General features: G+C 49.4%; 1 protein-coding gene across 1 annotated transcript in view; it reads right to left on the reverse strand.

Annotated features, from left to right (window-relative positions):
• NCMAP (non-compact myelin associated protein) overlaps positions 1-27575 on the reverse strand; it is a 51974-nt gene that overhangs the window by 11227 nt on the left and 13172 nt on the right. Inside the window, exon 2 of the mRNA XM_055262714.2 lies at positions 518-606. Coding sequence (XP_055118689.1) covers positions 518-599 — 82 coding nt within the window. The 5' untranslated portion in view covers positions 600-606. The remainder of the gene's footprint in view (positions 1-517; positions 607-27575) is intronic.

Consider the following 27575-nt stretch of genomic DNA (forward strand, 5'->3'; position numbering starts at 1 on the left):
AAAGTGCTAGGATTACAGGTGTGAGCCACCACACCCAGCCAGCAGTAATAACAATAATCATCATCGTTATGTACTTAGTGTGTACCAGAGGCTGTGCTAAACTGTCAACCTGGATTATCTCCTTTAGTCATCACAACTGCCTTATGTGGTTGCTTCTTTAATATCCCCATTGTATAGATGAGGAAACGGAGGCACAGAGCAGTAAAGTCATGTGCTCCCTCTCAAAAAAAAGAAAGACACAGTCCAGTCCCCAGTTGCCCTCCCCAGGAAGACTCCCACTCAGACAGAAATAGCGATTCTGTTCCCTGCCCTTCCACAGCAGTGCCCTGCAAAGAAACACCACCGAGGCATGTGACCATTGCTTTGTCCGCCATTAATCCTGCAGTTGGCAGGTGGCAGAACTCGGCCTGAGACCCAGGCACTCCACCTCCAGAGCCCACACTCTTAACCTCTGCACTATGACCATGACACTGGTCTTGCCATCCCTCGCCCAGCCTCCAAACCAAGTTGACCTTACTCTTATACAGAAAGTCTTCTCCCCTGGTGGTCATGTTCAGTGAGAAGAAGGTGGTATCCCCCAGAGGGGTGGCTGTGGTCATCTCGATCCTGATGAGAAAGAAGAAGAAATTTTGTTTAAAATTAGATAAATCCTTATTATTGCTACTTGATGCCTCTTTTGGTCTTTATCTGGATGACTGTAGAATATTCAAGCATGCAGTTTCTCTTGGCAGCAAGTAAATACAAAACCCATTATTAGATACCGTGGCGGGGGAGGATTTAATACTAATACCTGACATCTGTAAGGAACTTTGTTTTTCTAAACTGTTTAAATTTATTCAACAATATTTACTCAACTCCTTCAAATATCTGGATCAATCTCTCGAAACTATGTGAGGTGAGTTACTGTTGCCATTTTACTGGTGAAATCAAAGTCCCCAAAGCTACCTGGAGTCCCAAGTTGACCTAAGAGAATTTAACCCAAGATGTCAACCTCCTACTCTAGTGGGCTTTTCTCCATGCTGCAGTGACACTTGAACTGGCATTCCTACTTTCAAAGCCTTTACTATCTGAGGAGGCAAAAATAAATAAATAAATAAATAAATAAACAGATGAAAAGTTAACTATGATTAAAAAATTTTTTTTTTGAAATAAGGTCTTGCTCTGTCGCCCAGGCTGGAGTGCAGTGGTGCAATCACGGCTCTCTGCAGCCTCGACCTCCTTGGGCTCAGGTGATCTTCCGACCTCAGCTTCCTGAGTAGCTGGGACTACAGGCATGTGCCACCAAGCCTGGCTAATTTTGAACTATGATTATGAAGCAGTCAGTGACATGAGCCACTGGGCTATGAGGAACAATTTCATGGAAGAGATGCAGTTGAATACACCTTGAAAAATGGGCATGGTTAGGCCGAGCGCGGTGGCTCACGCCTGTAATCCCAACACTTTGGGAGGCCGAGGCGGGCGGATCACAAGGTCAGGAGTTCGAGACTAGCCTGGCCAATATGGTGAAGCCCTGTCTCTACTAAAAATACAAAAATTAGCCGGGCGTGGTGGCAGGCGCCTGTAGTCCCAGCTACTTGGGAGGCTGAGGCAGAAGAATCCCTTGAACCCGGGAGGTGGAGCTTGCAGTGAGCCAAGATCACGCCACTGCACTCCAACCTGGGCGACAGAGCAAGACTCTGTCTCAAAAAAAAAAGAATAAGAAAAAGAAAAATGGGCATGGTTGGGGCGTAAGGGGAAAGAGAACAAAGGCTGGGTTGCACAAAGCCTTCAATCGGAAGAGAGTTAATGCAGTTTGGGAATCTACCATGTGCCAGGCTCTGTCTCAGGAGACTTCACACACTATATTATCTGATTTAATCCTCTCAGTCACTGAGAAGTGGCTGTCATCTACACCCTCCTGTTGAGCAAGCTGGGACTCAAGATGGTTGAGTGAATCAACCCGTCATACAAGTAGGAGGTGGAGCTTGGACTCAAACACTCTCTGAGTGTACAATGTATTTTTTTACCCTGAGGCCACTAAGAATCAAAATGCACAAGGCTACAATGTTACATTTGAGGGGTGAGCCAGGACTTACACAGTTAGTGTGATGTCACCGCTGGAAAGAAGTGTTGACATCCTCCACCAAGAAGCATAATCTAGGCACGATGATATTATAATCACTCTGGGCCTGGCATGGCGGCTCACGCCGGTAATCTCAGCACTTTAGGAGGCTGAGATGGGCAGATCACCTGAGCTCAGGAGTTTGAGACCAGCCTGGTCAACATGGTGAAACCCCATCTCTACTAAAAATACAAAAATTACCCAGGCACAGTGGTGGGTGCCTGTAATCCCAGCTACTCGGGAGGCTGAGGCAGGAGGATCACTTGAACCTGGGAGGCGGAGGCTGCAGTGAGCAGAGATTGCGCCATTGAGCTCCAGCCTGGGCGACAGAGTGACTCTGTCTCAAAACAAAATAAATAAATAAATAAATAATCGCTCTGAACTTTAGGGTCAAGAATATAGGGAAGCAAACCAAGCTTGCCTTCATTATTTCAGAGTGGCACTTTTACCCCAGCTGCTGACAATTCGGAAGCCCACGAAGGGTCTATGTCAAGAGAACTGCCTAGGCTTGTTTGTAATCTTAAGAAGCCATAGGTCTCAACACAGCCATCTACTAGAGAAACAGATATTCTGGACGTTTTAAAAAATGGTGCATAAATTTATTTTCTTTTTAAAAGTAAGAAATGTTTTTTAAATTATGAAGATGAATATTATAGGAGCCCACGCACTGACCACCACATTTAACAAATGTTTACAGTCATGTTTTATTCAGTTTTTCTATTTGTTTATTTATGTATTTGAGATGGAGTCTCACTCTGTTGCCCCAGCTGGAGTGCAATGATGTGATCATAGCTCACTGCAGCCTCAACCTCCCAGGCTCAAGTAATCCTCCCACCTCAGCCTCCTGAGTAGCTGGGACTACAGGCATTCACCACCATGCCTGGCTAATTTAAGAAACTCTTTTTTTTGTAGAGGCTAGATGTCATTATGTTGCCCAGGCTGGTCTCAAACTCTCGGACTCAAAGCGATCCTCCCACCTCGGTCTCCCAAAGTGTTGGGATTACAAGCATGATCCCCCATGCCCGGCCCAGTTCTTCTTTTTTTTTGAGGCAGAGTCTCACTCTTGTCACCCAGGCTGGAGTGCAGTGGCACAATCTCGGCTCACTGCAACCTCTGTCTCCTGGGTTCAAGTGATTCTCCTGCCTCAGTCTCCCGCGTAGCTGGGATTACAAGCGCCCACCACCACATCCAGCTATTTTGTATTTTTAGTAGTATGGGGTTTCACCATGTTGGCCAAGGCTAGTCTCAAACTCCTGACCTCAAGTGATCCACCCGCCTCGGCTTCCCAAAGTGCTGGGATTACAGGCGTGAGATATATAAAAAAAAAAATCAGACATAGTTGAAATCCCTTTTGTATTCTATCTCAATCCTATTTCCTCTCTTCCCCAAAGTAACCACTCCCTTGACCATTAGTGTGTATTCTCATCAAAGTTTTAAATGTTTACTATATAACATATATATATCCATAAACATTGTATATATTGTGGCTGTACATATCTATGAAACACATCTATTAAATATCAACGTGGCACGTAAGTGACTGATGCTGTGCTCAGTGCTGGGAATACACAGGGAATACTAGATGAACTCCTTGCCTTGGGAAGCTCACGTTCTAGTGAGCACGACAGACTATAGGATTGATCATATGATTCTGCGGCTCAAAAAACAATCATTTCCCCCTGTCGACACTTCAATATCTGGTAGTGAAAGCCCTTCACTCGCTAGTTCTACCCTGTTTCCAGCGTCTCAGCTACTCACGCCACCCTCTGCCAAACTGCTGTGACAACAGGGCACTCCCTCTTCCCCCATCATACTTGGTCTTTGCTGCCTCTGGGCTGGCTGCCCCAGGCATTGGCCTCCCCAGGCCCCACCCAAGGTCTCTCCAGAGAGTCCTTATCTATGGGCTGCAGCTTTCCTGCTCGCCCAGTTCTGATGGAAGCAGGGGTCAGCACCCCCCTTGAAACACGCACACTAAGGTCAGGCCATCTGCATCCCAGCTCGGGGCTCTGGTGGCAGTGGCCTGCCCCGGGGGCTTCACAGGGTCAGAATGGCCTCTGTGGCCTGGCCCTGTTAATCTATAGGGTGGGCTCTGCCTCTCCCTTCTCTGTGCTGCCTTAATCCGGGGCCCTGCCTAACCCTCCCTAGCTCTTGTCTACCCCTCCTTCCAAAGACCAGACCCTCCGGACTCCCAGACTCAAGCTCCCACCAGGAACCCCGTGTGGCTCTGCCTGACCTCCCCACTCCTGCCACTCTATCTCCCTGCCTGGGCTTCCTGTCTCCCAACACCTGAAACAGGCCCAGGCTGTAGCCTTCAAGACACAGCCCAGGCCAGGCACGCCTGTAATCCCAGCACTTTGGAGGAGGCTGAGGTGGGCGGATTACTTGAGGTCAGAAGTGTGAGGCCACCCTGGCCAACATGGTGAAACCACATCTCTACTAAAAATACAAAAACTAGCCGCTCGTGGTGGTGCATGCCTATAGTCCCAGCTACTTGGGAGGCTGAGGCAGGAGAAGCTTAAACCCAGGAGGTGGAGGTTGTAGTGAGCCAAGATCGTGCCACTGCACTCCAGCCTAGGTGACAAAGCGAGACTCCATCTCAAAAAAAAAGACACAGCCCAGTCCCCATTCGCCCCCGAAGGAAGACTCCTACTCAGACAGAAACAGCGATTCTGTCCCCTACCCTCCCACAGCAGCTCCCCGCAAACACCACCGAGGCCTGTGTCCACTGCTTTGTCTGCCGTTAATGCTGCATTTCATTGTCAAGTCCTTGAGGGTAGAGACTATTTCTTGTTCTTTCTCATATCCTTTTACCTTCCTCAGATAAACTGTCTGGGTCTTCTCTCCTTCGCCGTGTGAGGGCTGGAATGAGTAACGGAATTTCTCCCAGCTTCATTGGCTCATCTGTAAAACGAACTGCCTCTCCCTTTCCCTAAGGGAGCGGAGAGTGAGAAGTGGGGTATGGAAAGTGTTTTTAAGTGTTCACTAAATGGCAGCTCTAAGTATTATAGAGAATATTAGTAAATATTTGCTGAACTAACTTAGAGACAGGGAAATCTGGAGCTGAAAACTAGGAGACATTCTTTCTATAAAAATAAGCACAAATTAGCCGGCCTGGTGGTGGTGTGTGCCTGTAGTTCCCACTACTTGGGAGGCTGAGGAGGGAGGATCACTTGAGCCCAGGAGTTTGGGGCTACAATGAGCCATGATGGCACCATTGCTTTCCAGGTTGGGTGACAGAGCAAGACCCTTTCTCTGAAACTAAATAAATAAAATAAAAATTTAAAAGCACAGACAAGTATGAGAATTTGGAATGAAAGCCTTTCCCACCCAGCACTGCCCACCTCTACTCTCAAGGGGAGATGCCGGCCCTGCCTCAGTACGTGAACGGTATTAGCATGCATTTCCCTAAACCTTCTCCTTCTAGCCTCACCAACATCAAGCTAAGAAGACTCACCAGTGAGGCTTTCATACAATTCCTTTTAAAAACAGAAAAGAGATACAAATAGATGGCTGCGGATCAAGGTTTGCTTAGTGAGAGAGACATGGAAAAATCATTGACCAACCTAAACCCATGGACATATTCACCGTGAAACCAACACGCACAAAAATGACAGAAGCCACCATTTGAGTGTTTGCCATGTGCCAAGACCTTGTGCCAGATATTTTCACTGCATGCCCTGATTCAACTAGCAAAATGCCATGTAAGATAAGTTTTCCTTTCCCCTTCTCTCAAATGAAGACCCTGAGACTTGATAATATAAAGCCGACTCTCAGCCGAGTGCAGTGGCTCACACCTGTAATCCCAGCACTTTGGGAGGCCGAGGCAGGTGGATCACTTGAAGTCAGGAGTTTGACACCAGCCTGGCCAACATGGAAAATTAGCCGGGCATGATGGCAGGTACCTATAATTCCAGCTACTCTTGAGGGAGGCTGAGGCAGGAGAATTGCTTGAACCTGGGAGGTAGAGATTGCAGTGAGCTGAGATTGCACCATGGCACTCCAGCCTGGGTGACAGAACGAGACTCTGTCTCAAAATAAAAATAAAAACATAAAGCTAACTCTCCACGCTTATGTAGCCTCGAAGCTACAGAGCCGGTTTGTGAACCTGGGTGTTGCAAACGGCAATGTCTGCATCCTTTCTACCGCACCACCCTGTCTCTGACACACACTAGCGGGGTCTGTGACCGGTCACTGCAGGAATACATGGATGCACACACATGCACACACATACACACACTGACCAGTAATGCAGCCACCTAAGGCCACCAGGACACAGGCTCCTCCTCTACAGGTCCTGCAGGGGTGACCTCCTGGGTGCCGAGTTCCAGGTGCAGACTCTCTTTTGGATGGGCCCAGTTGCTCTTCTCTCTCAGAGAACAGTGAGGAATCTCAGAGCATATCTTGCCTCATCTCGGGACTGAGGGCTGTCAATTGCATCTCTGTCCCTACTGCATCAGAGAAGGTGGGAGGGAGGGTGGTAGGACAGCCATGGCCAAGGATGTGGGTGTTTTCATGTGTGGGGCCCTAGCAACAGTTGTTAACCAACTGAGGGCCAGCAGGGGCACTTCAGTATCAAACGTCTCTAAGACCAGGGGCCATGGCCATAGAAAACGCAGAGAGGACAGGGAGAGGGAGGCCAGTCTTCACTGACAGAGGTTAATTTAATAGTAATAATGATGCGCTATGTGTCGGGCACTGCACTCGGCGCTTTATGTTGGAGATCTCACTTAATCCTCATAACAACCCTGTACGGAGGGCACAGGCACTTTGTCCATTCTGCAGATGAGGAATCTGAGGCTCGGAGCAGAGAGGAAACTGTCTTAACTTCACAAGGCTAATATGAAAACCATGCCAGGATTCAAGCCAGGGTCTGTCCGATGTCACAGCCCCTTCTTCAAAAACCCTCCTAGCAAATCCACAAAGCACAGGTGGCCCAGCATCCAGGGCCCAAATCAACGTGGGGCTTTGATGAAAAACCCCACACAGGCCAGGGTTCAGCAGACAGACGAGGGCCCTTGCCCCAGGCCTCTGACCCTGACCCTGACTCCTACCCAGCTACTCCTGCCCTCGGCCACACTCTGAGCCCCTCTGTGTTCAGCAGAGCCTTGATCACATTTACGGCATCTACAAGGGACTGTTGTTTTCTTGGGTTGTTTACAAAGGCCCATGTGGGAGGTGAGTTTGGGAAGTGATGGCGGGTCATAACCATTTATTCACGGATCCATCCTTCTCTGACTAGCTCTTCGCCAAGTCTAAGAGCTGAATCTGGAAGATAAATGCTGTCAGAGCCCCACCTGCCCAAAATATCTCCCCTGAAGCTCTGCTCTAGGGGTACCCCCTCTCCCTCTGGCCTGGCTTACATGTTCCTCCCTGGATAAGACAATAGAGAGACTACCAACCCTGGCAGACCTCTCCTCAAGTGACCACCTGTAACTCAGAGCAGGTAACCCACGAAAGCCCTCGACCCACCAAAACACTGGGATTGATTTCTCCCTATCTCCTGAGAGATGGGAGATTCAGCAGGACTTGATCTCCTCCACAGACAAGTGGCTCACTACTCCCAAGCAGCTCCTGGAGATACTGGGATGTTTTAATGATCAGAAAATTGACCCTAAGGCCAGGTGTGGTGATGTGAACCTGTCATGATAGCTACTCGGGAGGCTGAGGTGGGAGATTCGCTTGAGCCCAGGAGTTTGAGGCTGCAGTGAGCTGTGATCGAGCCACTGCACTTCAGCCTGGGTGACAGAGCAAGATACCATCTCAAAACATTAAAAGGAAAAGAAAATTGAGTTTTTTCCTCTCAGAAGTCCCATCTTTCTCACTAAAGACAGAGCTGTTTTCCCTTCTGTTTCTTTTTCTTTTGCCTGTTAAACCTCCGCTCCTAAACTCCTAAAAAAAAAAAAAAAAGAAAAAAAGAAAATTGACCTTCATATTGGCACCTTGTAATTTTTACTTATTGGTGCAAATTATCTCTCCACAAAGGGAAATCTGCTACCTCTTCTAAGTGAAAACCTGTCAGGATTAAGAGCACTTTTCTGGTGGGGAGTGGTGGCTTATGCCTATAATCCCAGCATTTTGGGAGGCCGAGATGAGTGTATTGCTTGAGCCCAGGAGTTCGAGATCAGCCTGGACAACATGGTGAAACCTCTTCTCTACAAAAATACAAAAATTAGCCAGGCATAGTGGTGTGCACCTGTAGTCTCAGCTACTTGGGAGGCTGAGGCTGGAGGATTGCTTGAGCCTAGGACGCAGAGGCTGCAGTGAGCCAAGATCGCGCCACTGCGCTCCAGCTTGGGCGACAGAGTGAGACCCTGTTAAAAAAAAAAAAATGAAAGAAAGAAAAGAAAAGAAAAAAGGCACCTTTGACCTTTGTGTATGAAAGGTTCAATTCAAACTTGCATGGATGGAACAGAGCAGCTAGGGTAGCTGGTATCACCACATCAAGGTTACCTCCCACCAACAGGTGGCGATAGTAGTTGGCTGTAGGTAGGTAAACATCCTGTGAGGCCAATGTGTTTTTAAGCCGAGGAGCTTTCTGCCCTTCAGAACGCCAGCTGTATGTCCTCTGACGATTTTCTTCTCTGGGGTAAATATTCTCAGCTCCTTCCAACAAGCCTTCGGGTGATGGTGTCCCTCATGGGTTCCTCATTCCTCTGTGTCAAGGACTCCCCTAAGAATGACCCCAAAACTGGACGCATGACTCCAGAGGGGGGCTGACATGTTCAGAATGACAGTTTTCTTGATACTTATCAGATGTGAGCCTGAATTCTGCTATTTACTAGCTGTGTGACCTTGGCCAACTTTCTTCACCTCTTGGTTTTCTGGTCTGTGAAATTGGAATTACAATAGTCCTAACTCCATAGAGTTGTTGTGAGAATTAAATGAGATGAAACATGTCCTATACTCAGCACAGTGCTGTATACAATATCTATCGATATTACCCTGGATTGATAAAAACAAATAGCTCACTGGCCTTACAGGCAGCCACAGCACACCTGCTGAAAGACACCCCCCAACTGTTTTCCACATTTATCCTTATGCTCGTTAATGGCCAGTCAAAGCCCCAAGATCACCAAGTGAAGGGGCTTTTTTTTTTTTTTGAGATGGAATCTCACTCTGTTACCCAGGCTGGAGTACAGTGGGACGACCTCAGCTCACTGCAACCTCCGCTTCCTGGGTTCAAGCGATTCTTCTGCCTCAGCCTCCCAGAGTAGCTGGGAGTACAGGCGCCTGCCACCACGCCCGGCTAATTTTTGCATTTTTAGTGGAGATGGGGTTTCACCATCTTGGCCAGACTGGTCTTGAACTCCTGACCTTGTGATCTACCCAAAGTGCTGGGATTACAGGTGTGAGCCACCGTGCCCAGCCGTGAAGGAGCTTTATAAACTGCAAAGTGGAAAGAGAGTCGCATGATGAGAATATCATGATGGTCTGCTGTCCAGTCGCCAGGACTCCATTCTGCACTTGTGCAAATGACTTTCTGACAATCAGGACTTTGCACTGATCCCTGTTAGCCTTGACCTTGTTGATTTGGACCCTCAGGAGAGACATTTCAGCTCCTCCTGGGTGGCTGAAATGACAGTGCTGTGACACAGCACATTGTCTCGGGGCTCATGACCCAGCAAGGGCTTTGGGGTTGCCTAGACCTGGATTTTCATCTTTGCCTCATCACTGACCAGCTTGATAAACTGAGCCACTCTTTCATTTGTAAAACAGGGATAACAGCCCGTATCTCATGGGGTTGTGAGAATAAATGAGTTACCATAATTGGCCAACAGAGTGCCTGGAGTGCTCATGCCAGTTCTCAGCCCCTCTTCGCCTCTCCCTGGCGCCAGTCCGTGTTCTCCCTGCTCTCTTTGGAGCTTGGACACCCTGTTCTCTGTCTGGTCAAGTTTTGGGCTGCATTTGCTCAAACTCAGGTATAAACAGGGAGGTCAGGGAGTCAGACCATGAAGCCTGGTGTCCCAAGGAGGGGAGCTGAGCAGGGATTCACCAGGACCTCTGAGGGGCCTGATCTTCCTCTCCATCTCCACTGAGAGCAGAGACAGAAGAAATAGTGAGATCTCCCCCAAAGAGAAAAAAAGTCCTGATGGGACCGGTGGGGCACAGGGGCTGTGGCTGGGCAGGGGAAGACCAAGCTGTGGATTCAGAACCTGAGACTCGGAAGACCAGGATTTCCCTTGTCACTCACTTGCTACCCGATCCCGGAAAGTCCTCTTCCTTCCCTGGACCTTGGTTTTCCTGCCTGTAAAATGGCCCAGTTTGGAGATCATCTCTAAGGGCTTTTCCAACCAGTGATTCTGTTACATGGAACTGTTCATAGCTTCACTCAAGAACCAGTGTCTACCAAAAGCTTATTCTTCTTTGTAGATATGGACTCAGGGGATGTGAGGAGAGGGAAGTCAGCGTGAGCAGGTCACTCTGGAAGGCAGCGATCCTTCCTAGAAGGCACTAGAGACTGGAACAAACCGAGGCAGATTCTATGAAGGGGCTTTGATTTGGCAACAGCAGTGCACAAGACAGGAAACCCGGGAATGAACTTCCAAGCACTCTGTGGGGTACATAGTCACCCGAGCCGCCTGAATCCTGCATGGCCATTTCCTTCACCCTCCATTCCTGTTGGATCCCTTGTCATAAGCTCCTCACCACGTCTGCCCTGTCTATTCATGGCTCCGTGTATCACAGCTCCCAAAGTTGGGGTAGGAATTCTGCCAAGGGCTCCCCTGAACTGGAGGCCATACACAATTACATACTGAACATATGTTCCTTGTAGTTGGTTCCCAGAAATAAGGAAGCACATTTTCTGCTCCATTTACCCATCCATTCTTTCATCCTGCCATCCACTCATGCCCCCACCCACTCACTGGGCACACAGTCCTTCCACCCATTCTTCTGTCCATCTGTCCTCCCATCCATTCAATCAGCGCCCACCCCATGCATAGGACTGAGAAGACTCAAAGAGGGCCGTGGGTCTGTTTTAAACCAAAGAACAATACATAAATAAATAAAATAAAAACCAAAAAACCAGAGGGGCCAAGGGGATTATGTCCTGAGGAACTCAGACCGAAAGAATGAGAAAAGGAATTGTTTCCTTTCAGAATCTTTTCTTCAATCACATGTACTGGGCATCAACCCCACCCCACCGCCCACCGCATGCCTATCCTAGCACTGACCACAGAAAGGTGCCTGATCAATGTCCTACTGCAGTCCTATGGCGAAAGCCGCAGGAAGTCTGGGCTCCAGGCCCACCACACCTGTGAAGTCTTACTTTCCCACCCTGTCAAGCAGTGGCTCAGATGTCCTTTGTTCTGATTTTTGTGGCCCGCATTGTAAGGAAAGGGGACTCCAGGAGCTTCTAACCCAAGACCTGCAGATATGATAAGCTGAGTGTGCTAAGAGTTATAAATAGAAACCACAGCTGAAAGTGGTCACAAGGCTTATTTTGCTGGTGCCAAAAGGGTGGCACATACAGTGCCAGAAGTCGGTGGGAGGAAGAGACCTGTGGGCATTGTGGTGGAGATTGACTGAGAGCTAGAATGTGACCCGTGGCTTCCATCTGCCTCTCAGTCTCTGGGCTCAAGCCAGGGACTCAGCTCTTGAGAGTCCTCGACCTCCACAGGAGCTCCCACGTAAATCTGCAGGTGTCCCACTGTCCCTGTGGGGCAGGGGGGAGGCACAGGGTTAATGGGTTTATGCCCCTCAGTGAATATGTCAGAGGATAATAATGCCACCTCGATATTCTAGGCCAGGAGGGAAGGACGCCCACACTCAAGCAGACCCTACGCAAGCGCCTGGCACTGTGCTTTCACATGCTTCCCCATTCAATCCACACAGCGAGGCAGGTCTTTTCATCCCCACTGTGCTGATAGGAAATGGAGGCTCAGAGAGGTTAAGGGACTTGCCCAAAATCTAACAGCAGGTCAGTGGAGGAGCTGAGTCTCAAACTCAGATCTCCTACTCCAAATTGTCCTCGGCGATCCTGGTCCCCAGGAGGTAAGCAGTATTCCTGGGGACACTCTGAGGGTCAGTGACCCTGCTAGGGAAGGACTCTGCTCACTTTTTTTTTTTTTTTCTGAGATGGAGTCTCGCTCTGTCGCCCACGCTGGAGTGCAGTGGCGTGATCTCAGCTCACTGCAACCTCCGCCTCCCGGGTTCAAGCAATTCTCCTGCCTCAGCCTCCTGAGGAGCTAGGATTATAGGTGTGTGCCACCACACCAGGCTAATTTTTTTGCATTTTTAGTAGAGATGGGGTTTCACCATGTTGGCCAGGCTGGTCTCGAACTCCTGACCTCAGGTGATCCGCCCGTCTCGGTCTCCCAAAGTGCTGGGATTACAGGCATGAGCCACCACGTTTGGCCACTCTCTGCTCACTTTTCTTTCTACCTGTTGATATTTTGAGCCCAAGAGGTACAGCCAGGCCTCAGAGTATGGCAGAATTTCTCATCCTTGGTACTACCGACATTCAGGCCAGGTAATTCTTTGTTGTGAGGGGCTGTCCTGTGCATTACAGGATATTCAGCAGCATCGCAGCATCCTTGGCCTCTGCTCACTAGATGCCAGTAGCATCCCACCAGTTGTAACAACCAAAAATGTTACAGGGCATTTCCAAATGTCTTTGGGAGACAAAATTTTCTCTGGTTGAGAATCACTGGAGTAGAGCTATTTGGCCTGCCTCTTAACAGTTTCCTATTCTCTCTATCCACGAAGAACTAGATAAGAAGGAAAATGTCCAGTCTGTTTTCACACCTGTGGATAAACAACCAATAACAATGATGATGATGATGATGGCGATGACCAAAAGCACAATTACTACCATTGATCAAGTGTCTTTTACGTGCCAGTTACCACGCCAAGTACTTGGTATATGTTTTCTCCATATATTATTCCTATTTTACAGACAAAGGAGCTGAGGCTCAGAGAGGTTAGGAAACTTGCCTGAGGCATCTGTGCTGTTACATGGCAAAGCTAGGATCTATTCGTTTCCTATTGCTGCTCGAACAAATTATTGCAAATTTAGTGGCTTAAAACAACACACATTAATCTTCTTTCAGTTTAAGAGGTCAGAATTCTAAAGTTGGTCTTAGTGGGCTAAAATCAAAGTGTTAGCAGCGCTGCGTTCCTTCTGGAGGCTCTAGGGGAGAATTCATTTCTGGGCCTTTTCTGGCAAGCTGCCTGCATTCCTTGGCTCGTGGCTTCCTCCTCCATCTTCAGACCAGCAGCGTAGCATCGTCTTACCTCGCTGTCTCTGATCTCTGCTTCCATCATCACATCTCTTCCTCTCTCTCTGACCCTCCTGCCTCTCCCTTATAAAGAACCTTATGATGACATTGGGCCCACTCGGCTAATCCAGGATAATCTCCCCACCTCAAAGTCGTTAACTTAATTACATCTGCAAAGTTCCTTTTGCTGTGCAAACTAACATATTCTGAGGTTTGGGGGATTAGGATGAGGACATTTTTGGGAGCTTCCTACATAGGATTTGGACTCTTGTCTATCTGATCCCAAGGTTTGCACTCTGAATCCACTCCTGCTTCATCTACACTGCCTTTACACGCAGACACACAGGCCAAGCACCATGGGAGGCACTGAGGTGGATCCGATGTGTGCAGGGAGTGGTCGGCACCAGCAACACATCAGGAGGGTGCGCATGAGAAGGGCTGTGAGAGACCGACAGAGAAAGAGTCCTGGAGCAGCTGGGCCAGCTGGGGTAGGGGAACAGGGAGTGGGCTCAAGAGGCAACCGGGCAGGCCTGATTCCTTCCCTGCTGAGCAAGCCGATTTGATGTAAGTCTTAGCACCAACCTACCTCTAACTTAACTTCAAAGGTATCCATAGTTCATCCTGTCCTGAAGGACCAGTCCAGCCCAGCCCCTGCCAGCCAGAATTCTATCCCGTCCGTGGGATTTATTTGCCTAGCTAACTCATAACCAATCTCAAATCTTCCTTTCCAAAGCTCCTCCTTGCCAAGGGCTTGGAAGGTCTTTTGTCTTGTAAGGACTTTAGTCTTGTAAATGTCCACTAAAGTAGACTGTCTGCTTTAGGCCCCTCCCTGGCCAGTTCTGATTTGCAAGGATGTCCTTCAGCGGTCTGGCCCCTCCATGAGCCTCATCAATCCCTTTACAGACTAGAGGAAGTGCGCTGGTTGGTTAGCTGGGTTCTGTTTCCCAGACAGGCAGAGCTTGGACTTCTCCCAGCGACTCTCAGGCCGTGCAGTAACTTAGGGTGGTTTCTCTAGGCTACTGAACACAATGCATTTCCTGCCTGCAGGAAACTTACAGGTAAGAAGGATAAATTCTGGCTGGCCTTATCTTGACATAAACAAAGTTTGGGATACATCTTTTAAACAAAAGAAAGCAGGGGCTGGTCACAGGGGCTCATGCCTGTAATCCCAGCACTTTAGGAGGCCAAGGCAGGTGGATTACTTGAGGCCAGGAGTTCGAGACCAGCCTGGTCAATATGGTGAAACCCTATCTCTACTAAAAATACAAAAATTAGCCAGGTATGGTGGCGGGCGCCTGTAACTTCAGCTACTCGGGAGGCTGAGGTGGGAGAATCGCTTGAACCTGGGAAGCGGAGGTTGCAGTTGTTAGGTAACATGGGGTACCTTAAAATGGCGCCATACCTTAAGATGGGGCCGGTTCCGGGTTCTTCTCCCTTCCTTGACCGGGCACTGTCTGAACCTGCCAAAGGAGGGCCAATCAGAAAGAAGCATCTCCCGCCTTCCCTTGGGCCCGCCCCTAGCCCAATCCACGTAGGCCCAAGGGATATAAAACCCAGCACACCAGCAGCCCTCTCTCTCTTCTCTTCCTTCTCCGCTCGATACCTCCAATAAAGATCTCTTGACCGCGACTGGTGTAGTTTGGTCTCCGCCCGGCCCCTTTCAGCAGTGAGCCGAAATAGCACCACTGCTCTCCAGCCTGGGCCTCGCAGCGAGACCTCATCTCAAAAAAAAATAAAATAAAATAAAGCAGAAAGGACTCATGGCTGGTTCAATAAACCATATGGAGCACGAGTATTCATCTCTGCTTCATCCTGAACCCCCTGACACATGACAGTGAAGGAATCAAGAATCAAGGGGCGTCAACTCTCAAGGCCAAAGGGAACAGAAGGGAAAACAACCACCCTGGAGAGATGCCAATCCAGGTTTGAAAAGCCGGAAAAGCCGACGGCTGAGGATGCCTTACGGCCTGGAAAAGGCCCAGGCCCAAACCTACAGACTGGGGAAACCAAGTAAAGCTGACTGCACTGAAGAAACCCCCAGACTCAGGAGTGAGTGGTGACAGAGATCACCAAACATCAGGGTGCCAGGTGGGGCTAAAAAGAGGAAGACGGGCTGGGTGCGGTGGCTCACGCCTGTCATTCCAGCACTTTGGGAGGCTGAGATGGGCAGATCACCTGAGGTCAGGGGTTCGAGACCAGGCTGGAACTTGACAAAACATGGTGAAACCCTGTCTCTACTAAAAATACAAAAATTAGCCAGGTATGGTGGTGCGTGCCTGTAGCCCCAGCTACTCAGGAGGCTGAGGCAGGAGAATCGCTTGAACCTGGGAGGTGGAGGCTGCAGTGAGCTGAGATCACGCCACTGCACTCCGGCTTGGTGACAGAGCGAGACTCCATCCTCCCCCCAGAAAAAGAGGAAGACAAAAGTTAAGGCGCAGCTCCACTCTGCCCCCCTCCACCCCTTCCCTCCGTCCTCACCACTGTGGGCCTCCTCCACCCTGCAGAATAGAGTGAGTTCTGCCCCCGTCTGCAGAGACAGCCAGGACGAGGTAGACCTGCACTGCCTGACATGATAGCCACATGTAGCCATGGCAAGTTAAAGAAAAATTAATTACACGTAAATACAATTAAAAATGTAGTGCTTCTGTTGCATTAGCCACATTTCAGCTGCCCAGCATCCGCTGTGGCTGGTGGCTCCCACACTGGACAGCACAGGATTATGTCAAGTCATTTTGAGGAGTGCTGCTGCAGGCTGTGGCCCTCACGGTGTGGTCCACGGATCAGCAGCACGGGCAGCTGTGGCGCTTTGCTGGGAATGTAGACTCTTGGCTCCACTCAGGCCTGCTGGCCAGAACCTACCCCTCGGCCAGACCCCAGGAGATTCACAGGCACATTTGTCTGGGAAGCTCAGCTCTGCCAAAGGCTAATCTCTGGCTGAAAATGGGAATGTCACAGCCTAGGCTCTGGGAAACTGACCAGCCAAAGGGAATAGACCTACAGATACTGATTGACTAGAGAATCCTCTAATACAATGGCTAGGTTCTATCCAGTCGGCCTATGGAGAGGCTGCTAGTTGACAAGCTCTGCCCATCTCACCTAGAGTTTTGAATGGATTTTTGTTTCCTTATTTGTTTATTTATTTATTTTTGAAACAAGGTCTCACCCTGTTGCTCAGGCTGGAGTGCAGTCGTGCAAATCATAGCTCACTGCAACCTTGAACTCCTGGGCACAAGTGCAGCCTCCTGAGCAACTGGGACTACAGGTGCGCACCACCATGTCTGGCTAACTTTTTTAATTTTTAGTTTTGTAGAGATGGGTCTTGCTATGTTGCACAGGCTAGTCTTAAACTCCTAGACTCAAGGGATCCTCTGGCCTCAGCCTCCCAAATTGCTAGGATCACAGACATGAGCCACCACCCACAGCCTGTGTCTTACTCTTAAGTAGGAACAGATAGCCAAGGACCATCAACAGACCTTTGAGAGGAGAAAAGCCCCAAGCATGATCAACAGCAAACAAAACAGATGAACAGATGGAGGCATTTAAGGCAAGTAGAGACAATGCACAGAGCAGAAGAAAACATCGATATATTCAGACAGCTAAGATATTGCATCTATAAAACAAGAACAGGATGCTACGAGAAAGGACACTTTTGGGCATGAAGTCTTTAAAAAAAAAAAAAACCCACCCTACCCCATGCACCTTTTCCCAGGAAGCCCCTGGAGGATGTACCCACTAAAGTGGGAGAGGGGTGAAGCAAGAGAAGGGCAGGGATTCCAGGGACCAGCGGCTCCAGTCTCCAGTAGGAAGGAGCAAGAAAATGCCGAGGTCCGAGCTGCTGGGCACAGTCTGCGGGTAACCAGCCTGACTGGGGTGGGGGAGATTCTGTCAGCCAAAGAAAAAATGAAACCTGTAGATTTTCTGATGTGTTTGTCTAGGTGGAAAGGAGATCTACTCTTCTATTCTGTTGGAGAGTTTGCAGGATGAGTTTATGATAGAAAACTAAGCTCTCAGTCAGGTGTGGTGGCTCTCGTCTGTAACCCCAGCACTTTGGGAGGCTGGGGCAGAAGGATTGCTTGAGGCCAGGAGTTTGAGGCCAGCTTGAACAGTATAGTGGGACCCAATCTCTACAAAAAATAAAAATAAAAATTAGCTGGGCATGGTAGCACGTGCCTGTAGTCCCAGCTATTCAGGAGGCTGATGTGAGAGGATCACTTGAGCCCAGGAAGTTGAGGCTGCGGTGAGCTGTGATCGTACCACTGCACTCCAGCCTGGGAGACAGAGCAAGAAACTGTCACAAAAAAAAAAAAAAAAAAAAAAAGAAAAAGAAAACTAAGCTCCCTCCCCCAACAGGCTTAGGGATTAAAACTCCACCTTTCTATTCCAGCTACCTGCCCTCCCACCCCACTCCCGATTTCTCTTCACCACACCACACACCCTCTGTGGAGGCTCTAGGAAGCAACTCCGTGTCCCAGGATCCTGGAGACCCCAGCTGAAAACCTCCTGAGTCCATTGCCCTCTCTTCTGCCAGTGGGGAGACTGAGGGCCAGCAAAGCCCCCAGAAGCACATAGTCAGAGGAAGGTTCATTGGTAGTTTATTTGGTACAATTTTTTTTTTTTGAGACAGTGTCCCACAGGCCGGAGTGCAATGGCATGATCTTGGCTCACTGCAACCTCTGCCTCCCAGGTTCTCGTGCCTCAGCCTCCTGAGTAGCTGGGATTACAGGCACATGCCACCATGCCTGGCTAATACTTTTGTATTTTTAGTACAAACAGGGTCTCACTATGTTGCCCATGCTGGTCTCCAGCTCCTGGCCTCAAGTGATCCACCCGCTGCGGCCTCCCAAAGTGCTGGGATTACAGGTGTGAGCCATTGTGCCCAGCCTATTTGGTACATTTTTTAGACCTCCTTTCTAATTCATTCAAAACAAAATGGGCAACAGCAGTAGCAAGAACCAAACCACTCCTAAAGGAGCCATGGCCGGGAGGCGACTTGTGAGACCCCCCAACCCCCAGCCCATGCGTCTGTCCTTTAAGCTTTCCTCGTAAGCACCCTTGCTGTTGTAAGGCACTAAGTCTCCCAAAACTCAAACGGAGGTTTCTGAGTCACTTCTAATTGCCACCTACAAAAAGCAAGACTATGTAGATGTAGTTGCTATCTATGCCATGAACAGGGCAACTGAAAACTTCTGAGAAAAAAAATTGGGGATGGGAGTGCAGGAAAAAATTCAACTCCAAATGAGTGCCAGCAATCTCTTTGGAACCAGGTGTGTTGACTTCCAGAACCAAGGCCAGGCCAGGTGTGGTGGTTCAAGCCTGTAATCCCAGCACTTTGGGAGGCCGAGGTGGGAGGATCACTTGAGGCCAGGAGCTGGAGGCCAGCCTGGGCAACATAGTGAGAACCCATCTCTACAAACGAAAAACAAACAAACAAACAAAAAACAAAAAAACAAGGCCAGTGCCTTCTTAGAAACTCCAAAAATCTAAGTTTATCCCCAATGGATCTTTCAGTGGTCTCGCTTTTATTTCTCTGTCTGTTCTTCTGCCTTATCCGAGGGTTTGGCTAACCTCAAAGTATTTGTTATTAATGAGTTAAGGATGACAATTCTCTGGGAGTACCTGCATTTTAATATGAAATTCTAGGAAATCTGGTGCTCTATAATTTTAGCATGTGACATCCTTTTTTTTTTTTTGAGATGGAGTCTCGCTCGGTCACCCAGGCCTGGAGTGCAGTGGTGTGATCTTGGCTCACTGGAACCTCTACCTCCTGGATTCATGTGATGCTCCTGCCTCAGCCTCACGAGGAGCTGGGATTACAGGCATGCACCACCACGCCCAGCTAATTTTTTTTTTGTAGTTTTAGTAGAGACAGGGTTTCGTCGTATTAGCCAGGCTGGTCTTGAGCTCCTAACGTCCGGTGATCCACCTGCCTTGGCCTCCCAAAGTGGTGGGATTACAGGCATGAGTCACCATGCCCTGCGTGACATCCTTTCTTTGAGCCCCAAGGTCTTGGTCTATGGGCCTCGCTACCTCACCTACTTAACACAGCCACCTTGAAAACTCCAACAGAGAGGCCTGAGATGGGGGGCAAGAACCCCGGGCTGGAGTTAGGAATCCTGGGTTCTAGTCTCACCCCTGTTACTTACTTGCTGTGTGACCTGGAGCAGGCCACTTGTTCTGTCTGGACTGCAGTTTGCCCTCCTGCAAAGTGAACAGCTGGGGACCAGGGACCTCCCTCTCTGGCCCCTTCCTCCTTGTGACTCTTCCAGCCTCTCACTTGGTTCAGGACACCCTCCCCGAGGCTTGTTTGCCTCCACACCCTCCATTCCAGAAGGAACACCCCTCCCCTTTCCTGCCAAGCCTGGGCCTGGCAGCCGCTGGACTCCAGAGAGCACAGGAGTTGGGGAAACAATCCCAACCGTTCAAGCTGCCCACGGTGTGAGCTGGCCAGTGGCCAGTCACAATAGGCCCAAAGATACAGAGGGGCGTTTGTCTGGGGGACCTGCAGTGTCATTTAAACCTATGCTCTCTCCTTGGCCCACTGCCTGTCTTTTCTTCCCACCCTCTCAAGCAGCAGCGCCAGCCCCCAGCTTTGTCAGGAGGTGGGATGTGGATGCCGCACGGACCTAAGTGGCCTTTCTGTGGCTGGGAAACTGAACCAAGAAAGGCAGGTGGGGGGACAGGCAGGGGAGCCATCTGTGTAGGGTGGCAGTGGCGAGGGTGGAGGGTGGGGACAGCGAGGGAGGGCAGAAGAAGCTCTGGATGGGGCAATGTGGCTGTGCAGAGAGGATCAGGATGAGGGAGCTAGTTCCGACTCCTTCACTAACTAGCCAAGTTACTGTAGGCAAGGCATTTTCTTCTCTTCTCCAGGCCTCAGTTTCCTCATTTTTTTTTTTTTTTGAGAGTGCAATGGTGCAATCTCTGCTCATCGCAACCTCCGCCTCCTGGGTTCAAGCAATTCTCCTGCCTTAGCCTCCCAAGTAGCTGGAATTTCAGGCACATGCCACCATGCCCAGCTAATTTTGTATTTTTAGCAGAGACGGGGTTTCACCGTGTTGGTCAGGCTGGTCTCAAACTCTTGACCTCAGGTGACCCGCCCGCCTCAGCCTCTCAAAGTACTGGGATTACAGGCGTCAGCCACCGCGCCCGGGCAGTTTTCTCAGTTTTAAAATGGGGCAATTGCTCCTAATCTGTGAGGACTGGGTTAAATACAGTGATGAGCTTGCAAACACCAAGTGCGGCTTGGTGAAGACAAGGGTTTGGACTCAGATGGACCTAGGTTCAGGTTCTGCCTCTGTCACCTTTAAACTCACTGTTGTTGACAAATTATTCACCCTCCAGGAGCCTCATTTCCTCATCTGGATCCTTATAAGGATCAAATAAGAGCTGACAGAAGGCACCCTGCCCAATAAACCTGTCTGAACGAATGAAGACTCAGTCGGGTGCATTATGACTTCTGCGGGGCCCTCCCAGCATCATACATTTTCGTGGGCTCTAAAAATTTTATTTTTTTTTCCAACCTGAGGGAAAAAACTGAAACTTTTTTTCTGCTTTAAAAGTTCTTTTCCCTGCTTGATTTTAAAGAAATTAAAACATCTTTTTTTTATCTGAGACGAAGTCTCGCTCTGTCGCCCACGCTGGAGTGCAGTGGCACAATCTCGGGTCACTGCAACCTCTGCCTCCCAGAAATTAAAACTTCTTAATGGGCCCTTAAAAGTATTCTAGGCCTTGGCCAGGCGTGGTGGCTTATGCCTGTAATCCCAGCACTTTGGGAAGCCAAGGCGGGAGGAGCACCTGAGGTCAGGAGTTCAAGACCAGCCTGGCCAACATGTTGAAACCACGTCTCTACAAACAAAAATTAGCTGGGCATGATGGTGGGTGCCTGTAATCCCAGCTACTTGGGAGGTTGAGGCGGGAGAATTGCTTGAACCTGGGAGGCAGTGGTTGCAGTGAACCGAGATCATGCCATTGCACTCCAGCCTGGGCAACAGAGTGAGACTCCGTCTCAAAAAATATATATATATATAGTGGGCCTGGTCTACTGTGCCTAGTGGTCCTGGTACTGCTGATTCAGGGTTCTCTCAGAGCTGACCTGTCCTGGACACCGTCTCCAGTGTCTACCAGGCCCCTGATGTTGTCTCTGAAGAATCTGCTATGGAGCTCAGAGTCCTGGGACATGGTATATGTCAGGGTTCTCCGGAGAGACAGGATCAATGGGTTATACAGGTACAGAAGAGGGGACTTACTAGCGGAATGGGCTCATGCAATTGTGGAGGCTGAGAAGTCCGGTGACAGGCCATCTGCAAGCTGAAGACCTTGGGACGTCAGGAGTGTGGCTCAGTCCAAGCCCGAAGGCCTCAGCACCAGGGACACTGATGATATAACTCCCAGTCCCGTTGGCCGGGGATGGTGGCTCACGCCTATAATCCCAGCACTTTGGGAGGCCGAGGTGGGCGGATCACTTGAGGTCAGGAGTTCGAGACCAGCCTGGCCAACATGGTGAAACCCCGTCTCTACTAACAGTACAAAAATTAGCTGGGCATGGTGGCATGCACCTGTAATTCCAGCTACTCAGCAGGCTGAGGCAGGAGAATCACTTCAACCTGGGAAGCAGAGGTTGCAGTGAGCCAAGATTCCACTGCACTCCAGCCTGGGCAACAGAGCAAGACTCTGTCTAAAAAAAAAAAAAAAAAAAAACCCTCTCAGGCCCAGACTGAAGGCTTGAGCACCTGGGGGCCACTGTGTGAGTCCTGGAGTCCAAGGGCCGGGGGGCCTGGAGTTCTGCTGTCAAACACAAGAGATGAGCGTATCCCAGCTCCAGGAGCTAGACCGACATATTCTCCCTTTTTTTTTTTTTTTTTTTTTGTCCTCTCTGGGTCCCCAGCAGAGTGCATGGTGCCGCCCACACTGAGAGCAGATCTTCCCCATCTAGTCCACTCAGACTTGCTCGCTAATCTCCTCTGGAAACACCATCACAGACACGCCCCAAAATAATGCTTTACTAGGTTTCTAGGTTTCTTTTCTAATTTTAATTATATTTTTTGTGGAGATGGGGTTTTACTATGTTGCCCAGGCTGGTCTCGAACTCCTGGGCTCAAGAGAGCCTCCTGCTTCGGCCTCCCAGAGTTCTGGGATTATAGGTGTGAGCCGCTGCACCTGGCCAGTTTCTAGGTTTCTCAGTCCAGTCGAGTTTTTGTTTTTGTTTCTTTTTTGCGGGGGCAGCAGGGTCTTGCTATGTCGCTCATGCTGGAGTGCAATGGTGCGATCTTAGCTCACTGCAACCTCTGCCTCCCAGGTTCAAGTGAGTCTTCTGCCTCAGCCTCCTGAGTAACTGGGATTACAGGCACACACTGCCATGCCTGGCTAATTTCTGTATTTTTAGTAGAGACGGGGTTTCACCATGTTGGCCAGGTTGGTCTCGAACCCCTGACCTCGTGATCCACCACCTTGGCCTCTCAAAGGGCTGGGATTACAGGCGTGAGCCACTGTGCCCAGCCCCAATCAAATTGACACCTAAAATTAACCATCATAGACACTGATGCCTTGCCCACTACAGAGCTGAGCTCAGGGGTCCGTATTTGAGCCGAACCACCTGGTTTCAATGTGATATGAGTCCTGTCCCTGAAGGCTGATGGGGCCCGGGAGAACCTCAGGTGTGAAAGCTGGGAGGACCCAGTCTGCCCCGTAGACAGGCATGGAGGTGTGTGAGCAGGGCCTGGCTTTCCTAGACCTGGGGTGTAGAGGGTGACACCCACCACCCAGTCATGGCTGCTTCTTCTGGGTGCCTTTTCCATGCCCACCACTGGGCACGGGCTTCATGTTCACAGTCCCATTGGATCCTTATCAAACTCCATTCTGCTTCACACCCAGCAGAGAGACTGAGTAAATCGTCCAGAATCACAGAGCTACTGGGGCAGGATTGGGACCCAGTTTTCTGCTTCCCAAACCAGGGCCTGGCAGCACCCATCCTGCCCGCTCCTTGACGTGTCAGAGGAAAAGTGGAAGAGACTTTTAGGGCGTGTGGAACGTGTGAGGCAAGTGTGAGCCGGGGGTCCGGGAAATGCAAACACGAGCAGGAACGAGGTTTGGGGAAGGATGTGGTGGGTGTGCTGGGGTGCTGAGCTCTCCAGGGGGCCTGTGTACTCCTAGGAGGAGGGGGCTGAGCAGTGGGGAGAGGCGGCGAGTGTGTGAGCAAGTGTGCAAGCGAGTGTGCCTCTGTGGGCTGGTGTGTCCAGAGCCGGCCCTGGCAGGGGGAGCTTGGCCAGGCGGGGCTAGCAGGTTCTTCACTTCCTCGCCGAGCTGCCCAGAACCATACCTGTTACCCACAAACCATAGCAGTTGCTGAGCTCGGCTCAGCCCGCACCGTTCAGTGACCACTGACTTCCTCGGACAAGAGCAGGTCAGAGGCACAGGAAGGAAGGGTCTGATGGGGTTGGAGCCTCAGACCTGACATTTACCTCGGACGGGACAGTCCTTCTTGGGGATACGGAGCCCATCTCCACCTCCAAGTCATATCCCAGTGGGGGAACGCCCTCAATGTGATCCGTCCACCCTAGCCTGGAGAGGACAGAAAAGCCCTCTCCCCTTAAAATCCATCAGCTGTACAGCCACCCCAGAGAACTTTCTAGAAATACATCTGAGCATGCTCGCCACTGCCCCAACTTTGGATGGCTACTCATCAGCTCAGGTGAACGAAGTCCCGATCCTCAGCCAGGCTTTCACCACCCGGCAGCATCTAGATCTGTGCTGTCCAGCGTGGGGCCCCTGGCCACGCATGGCTATTTGAGCCTCTGAAATGTGGCTGCTGTGAGTTACAATGTATTTTAAGTGCAAAATGCCCATGGAATCACAAAGACTTAGGACAAAATAAAATAATGTAAAACATCTCATTCATAATTTTTTTCTGCTGGGCGCGGTGGCTCACACCTGTAATCCCAGCACTTTGGGAGGCCGAGGCAGGCGGATCACTTGAGGTCAGGAGTTTGTGACCAGCCTGGGCAATATGGTGAAGTCCCTTCTCTACTAAAAATACCAAAATTAGCCAGGCTTGGTGGTGCGCACCTGTAATCCCAGCTACTCAGGAGGCTGAGGCAGGAGAATCTCTTGAAGCCGGGAGGCAGAGGTTGCAGTGAGCTGAGATCGTGCCATGTCACTTCAGCCTGGGCGACAGAGCAAGACTCTGTCTCAAAGAAAAAAAAAAGTATATATATAAAGTTTTTTTCTATTGACTACATGTGGAAATGTTCATATTTGGAATACACTGGGTTACATAAAATATCAAAATTTAGCCTGTTTCTTTTTTCTTTCTTTCTTTCTTTTTGAGACAGAGTCTTGCTCTGTCACCCAGGCTGGAGTGCAATGGCGTGATCTCTGCTCACGGCAACCTCTGCCTCCTGAGTTCAAGTGATTCTCTTGCCTCAACCTCCTGAGTAGCTGGGATTACAGCCGTCCACTACCACGCCTGGCTAATTTTTGTATTTTTAGTAGAGATGATGTTTCACCATGTTGGCCAGGCTGGTCTTGAACTCCTGACCCCGTGATCCGCCTGCCTCGGCCTCCCAAAGTACTGGGATTACAGGTGTAAGCCACTGTACCGGGCCCTCTTTTTACTTTTTTAATGTGGCTACCAGGACATTTACAATTACATATGTGGCTCACCTTATATTGGACAACACCAAATCATACTCTGTCCTTCTCTCTTTGCTTTATACCCAAGGACGCTGGGAACTCCAAGAGAAGTCTCAATGTCCCTGGTTGGGAAGCAGAATGGGGTTTGATGAAGATCCAATGAGACTGTGAACATGAAGACCATGCCCAGTGGTGGGCATAGCAGAGGCACCCAGAAGGAGTAATTATGACTGGGTGGTAAGTGTCCACCACCCACACCCCTCTCCTACCAACACCAACTCATTCATTTGTTCATATATTCATTCATTCAGGAAATATTCATTAATCATATATTATGAGCTAGAGACTGTGGCACTGAGCAAGGATCGGGCACAGGGCACCTGGCATGTACCTTTCCCCCATGTGTGGTCTGCATCACCAGGAGGCAGATGCGACACTAACACAGAGGTGCTGTGAGCTCAGAGGCTGACGGTTCTGAGCAGGGGCCTGGGGGAGGGCAGGCCACCTGGAGCAGTGGAATTTGAGTGGCACCATGAGGTCATTAAACTTTTCGGCTGTGGGGTCAGACTGACCTGGATCTGAATCCCAGGAATATAATAATAGCTTGTATGTACTTAGTTCTAAGTGCTAAGCCACCTGTTAAGTACTTTGTTTGTTTATGTATTTAGTTTTTGAGTGAGATCTTGCTGTGTTGCCCAGGCTGGAGTACAGTGGCACAATCACGGCTCACTCCAGCCTTGACTTCCCCAGTTCAAGGGATCCTCCCATCTGCACCGCCCAAGCAGCTGGGACTACAGGTGCACGCCACTGCACTCAACTAATTAAAAAAAAATTTTTTTTTTTTTTGATAGAGATGGGGCCTAACTTACTTTATGTTTATTTGAGTGTCTCTCCACCCTAAGCAAAAAGCATATTGTTTGTTAAAATTTCTAGGCTGGGCATGGTGACTCACACCTATAATCCCAGCAGTTTGGGAGGCCAAGGTGGGCAGACTGCTTGAGCTCAGGAGTTCAAGAGCAGCCTGGGCAACACAGGGAAACACCGTCTCTACAAAAAAAAAAAAAAAAAAAATTGCCAAGCGTGGTGGCTCACATCTGTGGTCCCATCTAGAGGTTGAGGTGGGAGGATCACTTGAGCCCAGGAGTTCAAGGCTGCAGTGAGCAGTGATTGTGCCACTGTACTCCAGCCTGGGTCACAGAGCAAGAAAAATTGTCTCAAAAAAATTTTTTTTAAGTGAGGAAACTGAGGCCCGAGGAGGTTAAGTAACTTGTCCAAGATCACCAACTGAGGAAGGACGTGACCCCAAAGAATCTGACTTCAGAGTCTGCACCATGTTTTGAGGGCTTGAAGATAAGAGGAGCATTTAATGAGCACTTATTACGTGCCAAGCACTTTTCTAAAAACTGTATAAGTAAGCTTTTATTTGTATAGTTTAAATTTTTATTTGTATAACTCATTTCATTCCATGCCAGCCCTAGGAGGTGGGTATCATTATTTCCATTTTACAGGTAGAGAACCTGAGGCTCACAGAGACTAAGTATCCTGAGGTCACACAGCCAGTGAGAGCAGCAGAACTAGGTGGAACTTAGGCCAAGTACACCAGAGTTCATGCTTTTGACCACTCCACGTTACTGCTGCCGCTCAATCAATGAACATTGTTACTATTATCATTTGACTGGGACTTTATGAGGTGGGAAGGGAAGAATGCCAGTCTAGCTGGGAAGAACAGTGGGAGTGAAGTCTGGGGAGGAGGGGGTGGGAATGGGCACATTAGGGAAGGAAAGGGTAGGATTTGGTGAGTGAGTGGGAGAGTGAAGGTCCCAGCACAGTGAAGTCTAGTGCCCAGGGAGGGCCAGAGTGGAGCCTAGATTCAAGAAATATGTTGGGACTGGGCATGGTGGCTCATGCCTGTAATCCCAGCACTTTGGGAGGCTGAGGCAGGTGGGTCACCTGAGGTCAGAAGTTCGAGACCAGCCTGGCCAACATGGTGAAACCCCATCTCTACTAAAAATACAAAAATCAGCCGGGCATGGTGGCAGGCACCTGTAATCTCAGCTACTCAGGAGGCTGAGATGGGAGAATCGCTTGAACCCAGAGGTTGCAGTGAGCTGAGATCGCACCATTGGGCAACAGAGCAAGTCTCCAAAGAAACAAAACAAAACAAAAAGAAATATATTGGGAATTAAAGCTGTGGAAGAACTTCCTCCACCGTAAGAAACTAGCATGCTCTGGGCTATCAAGAACCCCTACATTAGGAGCTGGGTATGGTGACACATGCCTGTAGTCATAGCTACTTGGAAGGCTGAGGCGGGAGGATCTCTTGAGCCCAGGAGTTTGAGTCCAGCCTGGGCAATATATTGAGACCCCCGTCTCTAACAACAACAACAAAAAGGATCCCTATTATGGGATTCAGTTTGTTATGGATTCAGTTTGAGATGCTTGAAAATGAACCAGTAGTGGTCAGAGCCAGACTGACCTGGGTCGGCTGGGTGGCCTTTAGAAAGTTACTTAACCTCTCTGTGCCTACATCTCCTTTTCTGAAAAGTGGAGGTAATAACAGAACCCTCTTCATGGGATTGCTGTTTATTTTATTTTATTTTATTTTATTTTTTTTTTTGAGACAGAGTCTT

The sequence above is a fragment of the Symphalangus syndactylus genome, chromosome 22 (genome assembly GCF_028878055.3).
Source record: "Symphalangus syndactylus isolate Jambi chromosome 22, NHGRI_mSymSyn1-v2.1_pri, whole genome shotgun sequence".
Taxonomy (NCBI): domain Eukaryota; kingdom Metazoa; phylum Chordata; class Mammalia; order Primates; family Hylobatidae; genus Symphalangus; species Symphalangus syndactylus.